General features: G+C 33.8%; 1 protein-coding gene across 6 annotated transcripts in view; it reads right to left on the bottom strand.

The window, feature by feature from the left end:
* The window catches only part of HECTD1 (HECT domain E3 ubiquitin protein ligase 1), a 105,166-nt gene that overhangs the window by 46,973 nt on the left and 39,008 nt on the right, over positions 1 to 19,185 (bottom strand). For all 6 annotated transcript variants that reach the window (XM_069105989.1, XM_069105992.1, XM_069105993.1 and 3 more), the window contains exons 9-19: positions 18,688 to 18,802; positions 17,992 to 18,166; positions 16,442 to 16,580; positions 16,066 to 16,236; positions 15,025 to 15,247; positions 9,370 to 9,633; positions 9,204 to 9,280; positions 6,738 to 6,872; positions 5,201 to 5,347; positions 4,313 to 4,407; positions 2,953 to 3,058 (exon numbers count right to left, since the gene is read on the bottom strand). In XM_069105989.1, coding sequence (XP_068962090.1) covers positions 2,953 to 3,058; positions 4,313 to 4,407; positions 5,201 to 5,347; positions 6,738 to 6,872; positions 9,204 to 9,280; positions 9,370 to 9,633; positions 15,025 to 15,247; positions 16,066 to 16,236; positions 16,442 to 16,580; positions 17,992 to 18,166; positions 18,688 to 18,802 — 1,647 coding nt within the window. The remainder of the gene's footprint in view (positions 1 to 2,952; positions 3,059 to 4,312; positions 4,408 to 5,200; positions 5,348 to 6,737; positions 6,873 to 9,203; positions 9,281 to 9,369; positions 9,634 to 15,024; positions 15,248 to 16,065; positions 16,237 to 16,441; positions 16,581 to 17,991; positions 18,167 to 18,687; positions 18,803 to 19,185) is intronic.

Genomic DNA, 19,185 nt, shown 5'->3' with positions numbered 1-19,185 from the left:
ATATATATATATATATATATATATATATATACACATATATATGAGGGTATATGGGCATATGAATACATATTTGAATGTGTGTATATATGTTTACAGGTATACATAGAGAGAGGGCACAGGACCAATTTAACAGGAAGGGATGATACTTAAAAGGTGAAATAGGAATATAATGAGAGAAGATGGGGAGAAACAGAATGGGGTAAACTATCTCATACAGAAGAGGCAAGGGTAAAGGGTTACAATGGAGGGGAAGAAAAGGAAGGCAAAAGGGAATGGGTCAACCTTAGTCCCATTGAATTTGGCTAGAAGAGGGAATGAAATACACACTAAACAGGGTATCTCATCCTAAAGGAGAGTAGGGGGGGAAAGGGATGAGGGGGCAGGCTGGGGGGGAGGGAAGTTGGAAGCACCCACTTTTGAAAAGGGACAGGATCAAAGTAGAGAATAAAACAAGTGGGAGGTGGGATAGGAGGGAGGGAAATATAGTCAGTCTTTTACAATATATCTACTATGTTAGTGTTTTGCATTAGCCACACATGTACAACCTATACTGAACTGCTTATCTTCCCAGTAAGGGTGGGTGACAAGGGAGGAAGGGAATGAATCTGGAATTCAAAGTTTTTAAATCAAATATTCAAACATATATATATATATATGTGTGTGTATATATATATATGTATATATATATATATATATACACACACACTATTATTAATACTATTTTACATGTAATTGGGAAATAAGATATACAGGCACTGGGGCATAGAGATCCCCTGGAAAAGTCAAAAGGGGTATGGGAGAAAATATGGGAGAGAGAAGATTGGAGGAGGGGATATCCTGTGGGACTGCTATTTTCAGGAGTGGGTAGGGGGAAAAATGGGGAGAAAATTTGTAACTCAAAATCTGGCAGAAATGAATGATGTAAATCAGAAGTTAATAAAGCATTTGGAAAAAAAAAAGAATAAAAAAAGAATTAAATATGGCCTCTTAAGTAAAATGGGTGGATTGCCTATGGAAGGTATACGAAAGGACATGGACCAATTACAAAGGACAGATTAAAGATTCACTTAAGTAAATGTAATAAAGAAGGAAATAAAAGCACATAACTGAGCTTGAATACCAAGGGACAGTACAAACTCATAAGCAGAGTACTGAGAGTTACTGTGAACAAAGTGCTGTATAAATTATACAATAATATATAAATCTGCATTACTGTTATTGTTAAAAGCCTAAGATGAGCAGAGACTCATGAAAAACACTAAAAATGCAGCTAGGTGACAAAAAGACTTTTTCCACATGTCTGTATTCAAGAGAGGAAAAAAGAGAAAGGCTCAATACTTATGGATATTAGTTTGATGTTGATGTGTAACAAAACATCAACACTATTCAACTCATATTTTGTGTCAGCCTTCTCCAGTAACGAAAATAACTTTAAATTGAAAAGAGTGTAAAAATTATAGTGGAATGGTTTTTTAACCCTAAAATGGGTAAGAAAATAAGAATACATTTGGACTCTTCAACTCAGTCAACTCTCAACCCAGAGAAATTATTCCCTAATGTGCTTAAAGAATCTATAGATATGAGCACTGAACCACAACTGGTAATCTCTGGAAAATCATGAAAAAAAGGAGAGGGGGGGGAAACAGGAAGTGACAAATTGTTCTTATTTCAAAAAAAGATAGAAAATGTCAAAAGTAGAATAGTAATCCACAAAATTAGAGAGATTATTAAGTAGCTTCAGGGCATTTGGGAATAGGAATGAGTTCACTAGGACCAACCACACCACTAACTAAACTAGACTAATTTTCTCCTGTAATATCATTAACTAGCATGATTTATCAGAATAATGTCACAGACATTGTAACTTAGATTTTAGAAAACCATCTAAACTTGTCACAATAATTTGATAGTGAATAATTAAGATAGTGAAATAATATAGCCAGATGAACAACCACACCCCAAAAAGCAGTGGTTAATTGACTGGTACCAATCTATACAGTAGTCTCTAGTACAATGCCACAGGATTCAGAATGATCCTGTCCTACTCAATATTTTTATAAACAAAATATCAGACTTCAATAAAGCTTATAAAATCTGTAGATGACACAAAGTTCAGACAGATACCTACTATGATAGAAGGCTGAATCAATAATCAGAATTATCTTGAATACTAACAGGCTAGATAAAATTAAGTGAAGTAAAGTCACAGGGAAAATATAAAATCATAAGGCTTGTATATACCTAAAACAGGTATATACCCATTTGTAGTATGCATATACTTATTTTTTTAAGCATCACATATTTTTAAATGTACATAGAAAAAAATTGAAGGCTTAGAGGAGGGTGCTTACTTCATAACTACAACGAAAGAGACAATCCCCCAAAAAAGTGTATAAAATCCCCTTACTTCACATGATAAATAAAAATCAGGGATTAGATTACTTCAAAAGTAAAAATTTTCTTTAAAGTATCATGGTAGCCCGGGGCAGCCAGGTGGCGCAGTGAGTAAGAGTGCCAGCCCCAGCGTCGGGAGGGGATCAGATACTCTGATCAGATATCTGGCCTCATATACTCGGCACACACACACAAAAAATAACTGGCCGTGTAACCTTGAGCAAGTTACTTAACCCCAGTTGCTTAAAAAAAAAAAAAGTATCATGGTATCATGAAAATATAACTGAAAAAAATTATCCCTAAATCTAATTCTTTGTATCTTTTTTGTGTAGTGAAAAACCATTTCTTTGTAAAGTTACTGAGGAAATAAAAGCTGAAAGTACTAATATTTATAGCAATTTATAAAGAAGATTTGAGTCGGAAATAACTTAAAGTCTGAAAGTTTGCCAAAATCAATAGTCAATCAAATATAAGGAAGAATAAACCTTTTAACAAAAGGATAGACCACTTAGCTATAAACATTCACCATTTTTAATAGCTTATATGCTCTATGATTACCTGGAGATTATATGTAGAACCTGGGGTATCATACAAATGGAGAGGTAGACGTTCAATAGATTCTAGGACTGCTATTAATTTCCGAATTAATGCAACTGCTGGACGACTATGAAGATAAGAGTAATTGTTAAGTGTGTAATAATTCAAAAATATTAAACGACAAAAAGCACAATTATATTAAAATATTTGTCTAATAGCTATCATCCAAATGGATAAAATAACAGAAACTGAACCAAATGAGTTAATTTATCAAGGAAAGATTAAAACCCCAATACTCTGGTTTATTATTTATCTATTAAACAAAGACCTCACAGTCATGCTGTTTTCTCCATGTGGTGGAATAGAATTTTATTTTTGGCAAACTTCTGAGGAAATAGAGGCATCCATGCATAATTCAACTTTATTTCTCATAGACCTAAAGAAGTTTTAGTAATTTGAAGACTTTTGTTGTAAAGAAAATCCTTCTACATCAATTGTTTCCATTGTATAAGTAACATGTAACTTAAAAATGTCTTTTGTTTTTTTCAAATAGAAGATGAAGAAAATACTTGAATTCAACATTTATTAAGCATTTACTACAAGGTATATTTGATGTTGAGGAATACTTTACTTCCAAGTAAAGATCATGTGTGTATACACACACACACACACACACATACATACATATGTAATGTAATATACCATGTTTCCCCGATAATAAGACCTATCCCGAAAATAAGCCCTCCCTGTACTGTATAAGATTCCTCTAAAATAAGCCCTCCCCCGAAAATAAGCCCTATTGAGATTGCTACTGCAGTGAAGGTGATCCCCTGCGCTTGGAGCTGCATCCAATCAGAGCTGCAGCAGTGAGCACGTCATCCTGTTCTTCCCCAGTGATTTGCTTATTGAATAAAGGTACATTTTTTTGTTCACATTTACCTGTTTATTAAAATTGCTGTCAATGTTCATTAAAATAAGCCCTCCCCTGAAAATAAGCCCTCTGGTGTTTTTCTGTCCAAAAAAATAATAAGACAGTATCTTATTATCGGGGAAACATGGTACTATAATATCCCAAGACTGCTATGTTGCTCTAGATAAAATAACCCCCCTTTTTACATAAGGAAATTGAAAATCACAGTAGTTAAGTGGTCTGCCCCTGGGTCATGTGACTATAAAGTGTCTTTCAGAAGCAGAACGTGAACGCATCAATTCTAGTCTACCAAATATACCATGAGACTTCGTTTTTTACACAAACTCACAGAAAAAAGGTACCTAAATTAGGTTTTATTCAATCATTCACTGAAGATAAGCAATATACACACAACTGTTTAAGCAGCTGCTTTATTCTGTGTAAGCAATTAAAGAAAAAGGTGGCTCTCACCTTTCATCATCTTCATTTTCACTGAAGGCAGTCTTGAAAACATTTATCCTCTCTACCAGCTGACTACAATCTTGTTTCACCTCTAAATCCATGCTCTAAAATAAAAACAATTTTATTATATAAAAACAATCTTATTATATAATAAATTGTAAACAGTATTCTTTCCTCATTGGGGTAGAGATCATATTCATATCTGCAAAAAAGGTTTTTACTAGACAAATTATTCTATTCAAGATAAAAATTCAATATACTTAGGTCACCGAAATTTTTTCTATTATCTAAAGGTCCTTTATGAAATTCCTTTATAAGGCAGTTCTCCTGACTAAACCTCCAATAATAAACTTATCATCACTAAAAAAGGATAAAGAAACTTAATGGCAGATTAAATTTTAGAGAAATTCAAAACAATGATCAACAAGCTATACATAATTTTGTTAAATACAAAAATATTCATGAACTTTCTTTATGAAAACTCATAAGCTGATTTTGAGTGACATAATAAAAGAAAACCAGCAGTTACCTCAGTTAGTGCTTTAAATTTACTAAGATAAATGCTGATGGATTTCATTTACCTTTGTCACTATGCAAAATAAATCAATAAATTAGATCAAACCACTTTTTTCCAATTATTGGAAAAGGGAAAAACTAGTTAAATAAAGATTCATTAAAACTGAACAAATAAAGAACAGTCAATAAACTTATTACTGAATTTTTTACTCAACTTTTAAAAATCAGATATTATATACTTTATACTTAATACTTTTAGTATTTTAGTTTCTGAGGAGGCTCTGACAAAATAAAGTCTATAATATAGAGAATGAGAATTTAAATATAATACTAAGTGATGATATAGCCTACTTTTCCACTTATACTCAAGAACAGACTTACATTATTCAAAACTGTAAGAAGTGCTTGCACCAAACCACTACTACACATTTCATACGGTGAAATAGTATTTTCATCCTTCAAGAGTACAATTAAGTTTTCCAAAGCTGTCTTCATTAAATCTCTCCAAGTATTCTCACTCTCAATGCACTAAAGAGAAAACATAGTAGGTAAAAGAATAAATAACCAAAGGCCAAAGTTCAAACATTATCATCCTTAGTAATAAATTAATTTCTATATTATATGCCAATTCTTTTTATACTTCTCTGACTACAAAGGCAGAGGGAAAAATTCCTCCTTAGCTTCTACAAAGTTTGCTTATTTGACAAAAGAATCTAAACATATTCAACTATTGGTGGTTCTGTGAATTATTTTTTTTTTAAATCTGGAAACTGTGGAAAGCAATTTGAAATTATACTCAAAACACTCTTAAAATAGTGATGTTGAAAACAGTTTAAATCCTACTAACTTTATACACCAAAGACATAAAAAAGAAAAAAATCACGTGCACAAAATAGTTACATCAAAGAACTGAAACTGTCATTCAGGGAATAGATAAATAATGTGAAAAAATTATCATAGCATAAGAAATGACAGATTAAAAGAAAACTGGGGAAAACTTTTAAGAACTAAGACAAAGAAAAGTGAAGAAAAGCAGAGCAATCAACAGAATGACTAAAACAATTTAAAAGAAAACAACTACGAATAACTTCAGAACTATCATCAATGAAAACTCTTGCAACAAAGTTGATTTTAGAGATAGCAAATAAGACAATTTCAGATACTGTCAATCTGATGATATAATTTGCTTAAATACTTAATCATTGGGGCGGCTAGGGGGCACAGTGAGTAAAGCGCCGGCCCCAGAGTCAGGAGGACCCGAGCTCGGTTCCAGCCTCAGACACTTAACACACACACACACAAACTAGCCGTGTAACCTTGGGCAAGTTACTTAACCCCAACTGCCCTCCAAAAAAAGGCAAAAAAAAAAAATACTTAATCATTACAGGACAGAGCTTTTAATGTGGGGAGCGGTACGAGGGGGAAGATAGTTTTGGGAGGGAGTGTTGTTGGGAAAGTGATAACAGATACCAAAAGAAAAGTGTCAATGAATTTTTTTTAAAAAACACAACAAAGAGAACAAAAGCACATTAAGAATGGAACACAGGAGGGCGGCTAGGTGGCCCAGTGAATAGAGCACCAGCCTGGGAGTTAGGAGGACCAGAGTTCAAATCCGGAATCAGACACTTGACACACTTACTAGCCATGTGACCTTGGGCAAGTCGCTTAACCCCAATTGCCCTCCAAAAAGCAAAAACAAACAAAAAAAAAGAACACAGAAAAGCAGAACACTTAAGATGTTAAATCTGGTAATACTTTGGGGAAAAATACTCAAACTTCATGTAACAGAAAATTCTTTAGTCTCATATGTAGTCCTCTTTTCTGTTCTTCATCTGGGAATACAACATACACCTTTACCTATGCTTGTCAAGTTCATGAGAAAGGAAGTAAAGTTTTTGTTAAAATTCATTAAACTCACTTGTCTGTTTGTATGAAGTTCCCACGATGATTCTAATTGAGTTGCTATGTTTCTAAGTGTTACTACTACTCCCCGAGGCATGCTTTCAACAGCTTTAAAGTGATCATCATACAAATCTCTGGCCATAGTTCGTACCTACCAAAAAAAAAAAAAAAAGCAAACTATTTTAACATCACATTTAATAAATCCACCTGATCTTTCCTTTATTCTTCATAAAGTATTAGAACTTTAATATAGTCATAGAAAACTTGGGTGTTTTTCCTATCAGCTTTAAAAAAAAATTCCATCACTCTTAACTCATGCATGTCATACTCCTAACATAATTATAATGGATATCATCAGACTAACAATATGTCACTAGGCAAAATCACTGTTGGTGTTAATTTTTTTTAGTTATTATTAAGATTCTATGTTCTTCTGGAAATAAAACAGAAACTTATCAATTGGTGAATAGCAAAATACAATTGTGATACACGAATGTAATGGAATACTATTGCATGGTACATATAAAGAAAAATGCAATCTTATATGAATTGATGCAAAATGAAATAAGCACAACCAGGAAAGCAATAAATGCAATAATTACAACAATGGAAATAGAAAGTCTGCCACTACCACCAAGAAAATTGAAAATGAATGTTAAGTATAACAACAAAAGTTGGTTTCAAAGAAGAGCTATGAGAATGCATCTCCCTCCCCTTTATACAGAAGTGGAAGGCCAAGAATATAGAATACTACATAGAATGTCTAACTTAGATGATGTGTTTATTTTTCATTTATTTTTTTCTCTCCTGTGTTTCTTATAATTGATGCCTCTCAGTAAGGGAGGAAAGAGATGGAAAAGTGATATAAATAAAAATATCAATGAAAACTAAAAAGTGTCTTTAAAGTTCCTATGATGTTATTCTCATAGGATTTAGGTTTAATTTTTTTATCTTACTAATCCATGTAACTTCTATACATATTAAAATTTCAGGATGTGGTTCTTTTCATTCAAATTAAATAAAGATTACTTGGAGGAGAAAAAAGTTAGCTCACCAAAAATACCACAGATTCCAAAGCAAACCTAAGATATGATATGCTTTCTAAGAATCATTCTGTAATACAAATTTCTATAAATACAAACCATGGTTAGTAATCCATGGAACCATCTTTATTTTAATTACACCTGAAAATAATCTACACAGGAGTTCTAATTTTAAGGAGAAAAAAATTTACCCATTTCCCTCTCCCAACTATCACTTAATCACTTTTTTTTAAAAATAATCTTGCTGGGCGGCCAGGTAGCACAGCAAGTAAGAGCACCGGCTCCAGTGTTGAGAAGACCTGGAGATCGAATCCCGGGCTCAGACACTTAGCACCCAACCCAGAAACACCTGGCCGTGTAACCGTGAGCAAGTTACTTAACCCCAATTGCTTAGGGGCGGCCAGGTGGCTCAGCGAGTAAGAGTACCGGCTCCAGTGTTGGGACAACCTGGAGATCGAATCCCGCGCTCAGACACTCAGTACCACACCCAGAAATAACTGGCCGTGTAACCTTGAGCAAGTTACTTAACCCCGATTGCTTAAAAATACAAAAAAAAAAAAATCTTGCTACATATCAACAAAATACAGTGAAAGATACACACCACAAAGAGTATCACATTATAAATCTGGAATACAGAGGAGTTAAAACAAATTGTCAAAGTGCTATGCTACTACATAAAAATTTATATCAAAGGGCCATCATTTTCACAAAACACATTACTATTTAATGAAATTATTAATGTGTCCATGTGCATGCACTGGCATGTACACACGGAGATACATTTAATTTGGCTACCATTTCAAGTCCTAGAAAAATGTGATAAAATATATGTCGTAAAAAAGTCCCTTTTGTAACATGGTCACCTAAAATGTAGAGATATCATTCTCATAAAAAGATTTGTTGCATCCCAAAGGACAAGAAATTTCAATCATAATACTCTACCTTTACCACTTATAAGAGCTATAAAAACAAAATAAATATATAAGTAAAATATTTTTACAAATCCAAATGGCTTTCCTGCAGGAATTATAGGAACACATTCACACTAGGGGCTGTGATAAAAAACAAAAATTTGTTAAAAATTATGCCCTTTAAAATAAATTATTATCAGTAGTGCCAAAACTTATGAGTAAGATCTCTCTCTGCAAAAATAATCCCTCTAAACCATAAAATGAAACTATTTGCTACATTGTTACTTTTTATTACCACTATAAGAGATAAAATGAAAATGTTATTTGGCACTAAATACATGGATATTTAGAAATAAGAAATTTAGTTAGAAGTTAGAAGAAAATTAAAATAACAAACACAGACAGGAAAAAAATAGCAAGAATTTTGTTATAAAGCTTGATTTGTTCAAACCTTTATAACCTGCATCTTAAAACTTTATTAGGAATAATTTTAATACAAAGTGAAAAAAAATATTCCTTGAAAAATACCTTTTGCTTTGTTTTCTCTAACTTAGATTTCAATTTTCTTCCTCTTTTGCCAGTCCAACCAGTGACAAATTCTGACCCTACAAAAAATATACAATATCAGCATACAGAATATGCAAAGTATTACATGAATTCTTACCTGTTAAAATTTAAATACATATATTCTTACCCAAAGACGTCTCAGCTGTAAATGAATGTTTAGTTCCTCTATTAGATTCAAAGACAAAACCAGGTAGATCTTCTTTCAATATTGTAGCCTGTTGACCATCTGAATTATGAATAGCAATTTCTCCTTCTTTTAAACATGTTAGTGACCAATTTCCTACAGTAAGTTTAGTGGGTCCTGGAACTGATAGTATAGGTTGACTTGAAGTAGATGGCTTTACTTGGCTTCGGGCTCTTTGTAACTTCTCTAAGAACTCACTTCTGCTTTCTATAAAGGAAAAAAAAAGTGGTTATGTTTAATGCTTCCTCCCTTTTAAAGCTTTATCTTTCTTTAAAAGATATTTCCACAATAACACAATTGCTTTTTCATGTCAACATTTTCATTGCCAAAAATGTGAGAAACAGAACATCTGTATAATGAAATTTTATAAAATCAATCTGAGAAGAGACTCGCAGATAAAATAATGGAGTCAGATTTTTGTGAGGACCAGATAGAGAACTGCCCTTCGGATGAATGCATTGAGAGGCCTTTTTGGAAGGCAGAGCAATGACGGAGGTAATGACGATTACAAAGCAAGTATGCATAAAACTGCTTTCATTTTTTCAAAGTTAAAAAAAAATAATCAAATAATTTTACAGAGTATGGGAAAATTATATAAGCAATTAGAAATGTACATTTCATATCATTAATTAGTGACGAGTTAGTATTTATAAGGAATTAGAAGCCACAGAAAAAGCTTCAGGAGACGAAGCCAACAAAAAAAGGACGGAAATGGAAATGAGAAAGAAGCTGAACACAGGAATCACAGAAGTCAGGAGAAGCTACGAGAAAAGCTGCTTATAGAGGACAGAAGGTCCCCAACTGCAAGGCTGAGTAAGCTGAGAGGGCTACCTCAAGTTGGCCAAGGTCTGTGGATACAGAATGCATCGTGCTGAATCCTCCTGCTGTGGAGAGTTGGCTACCTGGGCTCAGCACTCTCTAATATCATCTAGAGAGGGGTAGTTGTGTTGCCCTCTGCTGCACTCACTGGTATGAGAGGAAGAAATAGAAGGGGAAAGACTGGATTTACATCAGCTTTGCTGTGAAAAAAAATCACCTTTGTTGAAAACTGACTGGCCAAAGTAGATTCCCCTGTTATTTGAAGAGTTGGGGGGAGTGGGGCAGGTAAAAGAGGCAGAGTCAAGGTGGCCAAGTAACATAGCCAAGTTCCCCGAAAATAACCTATCCACAGAGATACAGAAAACACACCAGACCAAATCCTAATGGGGAAATTCAAGAAAAAAAAAAAGTGAGTCATTTTTTCCAGGCCAAATAGGTCTAAGGAGACAGAGAGGATTACAGACAAGAATGGACAGGTCTGGCCAGGAGTAGGTCACACAAAGACTGAAAAGAGACTGAGGCTGTGAACCGAACAGAAGAAGAGGCAGGAAGAGGTCAGGGGGATTCCAATTATCGCAGCATTTTGGAATGGATACCAACTGGCAGCTCCGTCCTATACTCCCTGGGGTACCAGTTCAAAATTTTAAGTGTGAGAATTTATCTCAGAAATAGGCAAATGCTACACATACCATAGATTGATTTATTATTCCTTGTCAGAATGAGGGAGAAAATGTTAGCAATTAAACTTAAGCATGTAATGAGCACTTTTCTTTTTCAGAGAGCTAGTTGTTAAATATTTACTAGCAACATTCCAACTCACTATCCATTTCCGGGCCACAGATACAGGGCAGAATTAGGGAGGTACATGTGGTCCGGGGCAGGAAGGAGTGGGTGATAAGAAGGACAGATTAATGTAGGCAATGATGAAAAGCAAAACAGATTTTTGAGGAGAAAAAGTTAAAAAAAAAAAAGGATAAACAGAAGAGAGCAGGGTGAAGAGAAACACAGAGTTAGCGATCATTACTCCAAATGGGATGACCATACCCATAAAAGGGAAATGAATGAAAAAGGATAAGAAACCAGAATCTAACAATATAGTGTTCACAAATAACATCACGAGAGAGAAAGAGACACACAGGCTAAAATAAAGGGCTGGGGCAGAACCTATTATGCTTTAGGTGATATAAAAAGGGGAAGGCTAGCAATCATGATCTCAGAAAAAGCAATTGCAAAAACAGACCTAATTAAAAGAGATAAACAAGAAAACTATCTTTGAGTAAAAGTATTATAAACAATGAATTAATATACCAAACACATATACAGCAAATGGAGTTAATGACTGAATTACTAAAAGGAAACTATTAAAGGAACTGAATAACAACTGAATGCTTTAAGGAAAAGTTAATTGAGGAAAACAGACAGTAAGAATTCTACCACCAGGGAACTTCAATTCATTCCTCTTAGACTTAGACAAATTTTACCAAAAATTTAACAAAAAAGAAATGAAGGACCCCCAACAGAACTTCAGAAAATTTAGATATGACAGATCTGTGGAGAATAATAAATGGAAATAGAAAGTATACCTAATTCTCAGCTGTGTATAGCACCTTCACAAAGAATAACCATATGTTAGAGCATAAAAACATCCAAAAATGAATTAAGAAAAGGAGAAATATTAAACATCTTTTATGGACAAGAATGCAATAAAAATTTTATTCAAAAAGAGTTTCTGAAGCAAAAATTAAAAATTAGCTGGAGACCAAATAACTAATCAAATAACTAATGTCAGTAAAACTAACAGTCTAGTTGAAATGGAAATTTATAGAAATACTGGACTCTTTACACATACAGACATAACTGGAAAAATATGAATTGGTCATAGATAGGTCAAGACATACCGAAAATGACAATACAACTAAATAAATTTACTTATTCAGCACTATACCAAACTACCAAAGGATCACTTTATACAACTTTAAAAATATAGCAAAAATTCATAAACATCAGGAACATCAAAGCAATCAACAAAACAAAGGAGATCTCAAACTATATTGAAGTTATAAAGAAGTCAGCAATTATCAAAATAATTTGGTACTAAGTAAGAGACAAAGAGGTTGATCAGTGGAACAGAACACAATATACTGAGGGAAAGAACCACTGAAGGATGGAGTTGTATAAACCTAAAGATCTCAGCTATTGGGCAATAATTCACTATTTAACAAAAATTGATGGGAAAACTACAAAGAAGTCTGGCAGAAACTAGGTAAAGACAAACATCTTACATCATGTATGAAGAGAAGCTCCAAACAGGTAAAAGATTAAGACATAAAGTGTGACATCAAAAAAAAAATCATAAAAAAAAATAGGAGCAAGAAAGATTACCAATCAGATCTAAAGGGGGAAAGAGTTTATGACTAAAAAAGAGATAGAGAGGATCACAGAATGTGAGGCAGATAAATTGGAAAAAAAATCTTTGTAGCAAGTTTCTGTGATAAAGATCTCACTACTAAAATAGACCCATGTGTATCTACATATACATGTACACATATATATGTATATGGAATTTATTCAAATATGCAAGAATAAGAGCCTTCCTCCAGTTGATAGTCAAAGAATATGAACATGAAGTTTTCAGAGGAAGAAATTCAAGAAGACATTCAAATATCAAGAGCCATATGAAAAAATGTTCTGAAATTCAGTACTAATTAGAGAAATGTAAATTAAAACAACACCAAGGTACACCTCACACAGACTGGATTGGCAAAACTGACACAAAAGGAAAATGTAAAATGCTGGAAGGGCTACAGGAAAATAACTACATTAAACGTAGTGTTGGTAGAACTGTGCTGCTCCAGCCATCCTGGAAAGCATTTTGAAATTATATCCAAAAAGTTCTTAAATTATGTATATCCTTTGGTCCTGTAAGATTGCTAAGAGATCAAAGAAAGAGGAAAAAAAGGATCATGAACAAAAATAGCAGCTCTTTTTGTGGCACAAAAAACTAGAAACTAAGCGGGAACCTGTCAATTGGAGAATATTTTAACAGGTTATGGTATATAAATATGATGGAGAACCTAACACATTCTCACATTCTACCAAGAGTAGATGTGTACTAAGAGTTTGTGATTCCCTAACAGCCAGAGTAGCAGAAAAGACCAAGAGGGAAGCTGTCAGGATCATAGAGGAGTAGATAAGCAGCTGTAACTAGCAGACAGGATACACTTCTAAGTGTTACATAAAGAGATCCAGGACACTAAGTCTGACATCCAGAGGCATGACTGTTGTAGATACAAGGGTTTTCCTACTTTATCCTACTCATCTGCATCCTTACTTTGTAAATCATCTATCACTGTGTTTTTTGGTTGCTGAGTGTGACCCAGGTTTATGGGTAGGCTTATAATTTGATTATTCCTGTTCTTGCCTTCTATTAATGTTACATTAATTCCTACTCTTCACAATGTTTTGATTATTCCTGCTTACCACTAAAAGAGAGAATGAGAGAGAATGCCCAAAGGGCTATAAAACTGTGCACTCCCTTTGATCCAGTAAAACCACGATTAGGTCTATATTCCAAAAAGATCCAAAAAAAGAGAAAAGGCCCTATTTGTAAAAAAAAAAAATATTTATAGCAGCTCTCTTTCTGGTGGCAAATAACTGGAAATTGAGGGAATGCCCATCAACTGGGGAATGGCTGAACAAGTATGTGATTGTCATGGAATATTAGTATGCTATAAGAAATGACAAGCAGGATGATTTCAGTAAAAACTTGAAGAAACTTACACGAACAGATGTTAAGTGAAATGAGCAGAACCAGGAGAACACTGTACTGTAACATTGTACTGTACACTATAAGAGCAATACTGTATGATGATCAACTCTAAATAACTTAGCTATTCTCAGCAATACCATGATGCAAGACAATTCCAAAAGACTCATGATAAAAAATGCCATCCACATCCAAAGAAAGAACTAAGGGAGTCTGAATGCAGATCAAAGCATACTATTTTTGACTTTATTTTTTTCTGTTGTTTTTTCTCTTAGCATCTTCTTTTACAACATGACTAATACAGAAATACATTTTGCATGATTACACACGTATTTCTATGTCAAATTGCTTACCGTTTCAGGGGAGGAGGAGTTTAGAGATAAAGGAAGAAAATTTGGAAAACAAAAGTTTTTAAAATGAATGTTTAAAATTGTCTTTATATGTCATCAGGAAAAAATAAAACATTACTTAAAAAAAATCCAGAGTGAATCTGATAGTAGCATAGTTGTACCTGTGGCCAGGTCCCTGATTGGGTGAGTAATAATTGGGGTATGGGTGGGAAGGAAATATATCTCCAACCCATTGTGGACAAGTTAGGGTTCAGTTAGCCAGACCACAGGGATAAGGAGGCTGTGAATGCTACACAAGATACCATGCCCATAGCTCATGGGTAAGTCCAGGGGCAAAACCAGGCTACATAAAAGAGTGAGGCAGATTACATATAGAACTATTCGGGACTCACAGAGGTCAAGTTAGCATGCAGTGGGCTTAGTCACAAGATATGCAAAAACCCCAAAACCAGGTGAAAAGAATCAGTATAGCACAATGACAGCTAGTTGTAGAGGCAAAGAACCTGGGTTTGAATGACAACTCTGCTTAATAATATGGAAGTTGGATGATTAATATATCCATGACAGTACTGTGAACTTTTTTTTTTTAAATCACTTCTTTATAAAACTACCTTCAACAATAACAAATCTAAAATAGACCTCAGGATGAAAATAATTTGTTACCTGAACTATCAGATCCACCTTCAGGACTACCACTGGAATACATTGTGGCAAGTTTCCCATCCAAGATAAATCTGAACCATCCATTGCTGCCATTAGATAATTCCAAAGCTGCTGCATCACTCCAGATATATAAGCAGTCCCTTCCTCTAATAATTGACCAGTCTCTCCAATGGTATGGTCTACCCTGCTGCAATTCTTTAGCATCTTCTTGTGGCTCGTCTTCCTATACAAGTAAGAAAGTTAAACGAAACTAGGGAAATAATCTGAACAACTTAGAAAGCATTTATAAAATCTGATCAACAAATTTTAAGTTTAGGATATTAAAACTTCTAGATAACATTCAAATATAGAGGTAAACACATTTATTCATACATTGGGAATTAACTTTCCATAAATATGAAAAGTATTTAGGCCAATCTAAAACAGTTAATTAAATTATGAGTATATAAGACCAGTGACACAGAAAAAGTGGCATAGTATGGTCAAAATAAAGACTGGACAAGGTGTAAGAAGACACAGGTTCCAGTTCTTCCATTAAATAGCTGTGAGAACTAATGTATGTTACTTAACCTCTCTCATTTGACAAGTTTTATGGTAACTTTTAAAGAGCATTATTACACAGGAACAAATATGTTCCTTCTCCAGAAAATATCCTTTAAAATTTTGCTTCTAAAGGGCAGCTAGGTGGCAACATGAGTAGAGCACTGGCCCTGGAGTCAGAAGGACCTGAGTTCAAATCCAGCCCCAGACACCTGACAACACTTACTAGCTGTGTGACCTTGGGCAAGTCACTTAACCCCAACTGCTCTGCCTTCCCCACCTCCAAAAAGAAAAAAAAAAATTTATTTTTGCTTCTGGGCAGCTAGGTGGCGCAGTAAGTAAAGTGCCGGCCCTGGAGTCAGCAGGACCTGAGGTCGGTTCTGGCCTCAGACACTTAACACCCACACAAAAAAACTAGCCGTGTAACTTTGGGCAAGTTACTTAACCACAATTGCCCTCCAAGAGGCAAAAAAAAAAAAAATTGCTTCTAAGACCACTTACTTTCTCAGGTTTCGATTCCTCTTCATTTTCATCATCAGAAGAAGGTCCTGCCAAGGTTGACACTTTACTAATGACTCCAAGCCTGGCAAGCTGATCCAAAAACAGATCACCACCTTTATCTACCAAATCCCTTATAATCTGCAAAGCTAATAAATGGCCGTCATCATCATCCTACAAAAAATTAGGGAGAAAGTGATTAAAACAAGTTTACTAGTTTTGATTAACTTAAATTCCATTATATGCCACATAAAGAATGACATTAATTTAAAACAAAATTTAATTTACCTGAGAATCATATGATTTCTATGATATATGTAAGTAAAGATAAGTAAAAATATACATATAAGAAGCAAAAAAGCTTTATTAAATAATTTACCTCTTGATCAAGAACAGTGGCAGTAATCTCCACTAGTATTGTAGGCAAATTGTGACCAGCATCAGAATCACAAACTTCTTTAAGGAGTGCTTCAGAACAAAAATGAATCATTTTTCTAATGAGAGCAAGACTTGCTTTCCTTTAAAATAAAAACAAATTATTCCCATAAAACTAAAATGAAAAAAAAAATAAAATAAAATCACTGAAAAATAACCACATGCTAACAAATACTAAAATTTCCCAAATTCATATGTACACATATTAAAACCTAAAGAGTACTATGAAGCCAAGTCACACCACAAAAGATGATAATCATAAACTACCAAAGAGTAGCTGTAGTTCCTTGGTACATATTTAAGATTAACTAGGTAGGTTCTTGGTTTCCTTTATGAAATGTTCCCATAACACTATCATTTAACTATCAAAGATCTAGAGCATCATAAGATACTGGAAATAAAGTTGATACCCTTTAGCTAAAAAAATTTGTAGTTAATGAATGTAATGGAATATTACTATATGCACTACAAAATGACAAATTTTAAGTCAGGAAAACTTGAAAGACTTGCATGAACTGATGTAATGCATAATCCTTCACAATCAATTTACACAATGTATAAAGAAAAAAAAATTAAAGATTTCAGAACTTTGAACATCAATACTGACTGCAAAGGAAGGATGCTGAAGCCTGCCTTATAACTCAACAGCAGATGACTGTGAACTAGAGAAACAGAATAAGGCATTTTCAGACACGACCAATGTGCTCATCTGTTCTGCCTGACTATACAGGTTTTGTTTCTTTTTTTTGTTTGTTTTACCAAGGGGGGGAGGGGACCCAATGTAGCAAATGACAAGATTTTTTTTTTTTTTAATGAAAACAGTCAGGGCAGTTATGTGGCACAGTGAATAGAGCACCAGCCCTGGAGTCAGGAGTACCTGAGTTCAAATCTGACCTCAGACATTTACATTTACTAGCTGTGTGACTTTGGGCAAGTCACTTAACCCCAATTGCCCAGCCCTCTCCCCTCCAAAAAGCAAAAACAACAGCAATATATAGTACTCTGTAAGCAATTACAGAACAATTAACTTTTCAAGGGGCAAATGCAAGAACAAATTTATTGGATAATTATGCCCAAGAATATCGCCAAATACTGTTAACCCTACAATAAAAGCTAGAATGGAATTCACATTTTCACTCCCAAGACCTTAATAGGCTGAAATGCTACAAAGGAAGTTATATATGTAATAATTTGAAAAACCTGCTATTTTGGATTAATTTCATAAGAAAACAATGGAAATGCATATAAAGGATTTTAAGAAATGAGCCTGGAAACCTGGGGCAAATGATGAATTTAGCATAAAAGACATTAGTATTTTCTTAGAACAATCAAGTTGACTTGTAAATAATAGAATGTAATTAAAACAAACTAACTTTTCTTCTCTTATGTTTGTTCTGAAGTTATAACTTTATTTAGTTTCCTTAAAGAGACACAAAAACTGAACCCCAAACTTAACATTAATGTGAGAAAATGATGAACATGTGAATCATTTACCTGATTGAAGGTAACATAGTTTGCTGAAATGTTTGTGCAAAGACTGGTAATAATCTTTTCAAGTATATTGGTGCCATTTCTGGATCTCCTTTGGGTTCATTACATTCTTCTTCATCTTTATTTGCATCTTTCTTCTTTTTATCCTCTCCTTTATTGACTGGACACATCCAGTCACCTTTGAACCAGTAGGCATTGGTCAATAAAATACATTTCTGAACTTTCTTTTTATAAAAAACAAAACTTAAGTGTTTGACCATATTTAAGTTTTTATTATCACTCACTTAAAGTCTATACTGTCACTGAAATCCTGATTGTTTTTAGTTATCAGGCTGTTCATTTTATTAATGCACCATATTTTAAAAATTATTAATTCCAATATTAAATTGGCTTTGAGAACAAATAATCACAAAACAATAACCTGAAGTTATACATGAGTACTAGAACAATGTGATGAAAAGGAAAAAAAATAGTCATCTAAGCAGCTATTTAATGCTCCAAAACTACTTAAACTGATTTATACCCCCAATCTAATGAGTGACTCCAGTCATATAGCTCCAACCTGAAATAATATGCAACACTATTAGTTACCTAAGATTAGATAAACACTTAACAGTATAGTACGCATGCAAAAACTAATAGCCAAATTGGTTGGAAATTTTAAGAAACATTACTAAAAGAAGAAATGTTATTATTCACCTGGAGACTGAAGAATAGCTACTACTTCGCTATGACCGCGTTCTCGAGCTTTATCTAAAGGAGTTTTCCCATCTTCGTCCCTTAAATCCGGATTTGCGCCATGTCTTAATAGGGTCTAGTATGAGAAAAAAAATTTAATGAGTAACAATAATTTTTAGTTCTATATTCCTAGAAATTTATACAATTATAAGTAAAAGGAACTGAAAGGTTATGTCACCCAAACTCCAGTTCCTGAGATTAACAGAATCAAAAGTCCTAAAATTTAAGTTCCAGTACCAGATCTTAAACTGTATTTTCTACTTGGGATATCTTGTCCCCTAAAAAAAAAAATCAATGTTAGAAATTCAAATCACTGTATATCTAAAACATCCCACATTCAAGTTCTTTGTCTCTAGCAATTATACCACCATTTCCCAAATTACCTGGGACTAAAACTTTAATCCTATTATTCCTTACATAAAAAACAGGAATAAGACATGTCAATACCTCCTTTACAAC

The sequence above is a fragment of the Petaurus breviceps genome, unplaced genomic scaffold, assembly GCF_028583685.1.
Source record: "Petaurus breviceps papuanus isolate PSGF00001 unplaced genomic scaffold, PetGlider_PUasm1.0 77, whole genome shotgun sequence".
Lineage (NCBI taxonomy): Eukaryota > Metazoa > Chordata > Mammalia > Diprotodontia > Petauridae > Petaurus > Petaurus breviceps.
The sequence above is the reverse complement of the archived record's forward strand: the minus strand, read 5'-3'. Positions and strand labels throughout refer to the sequence as shown.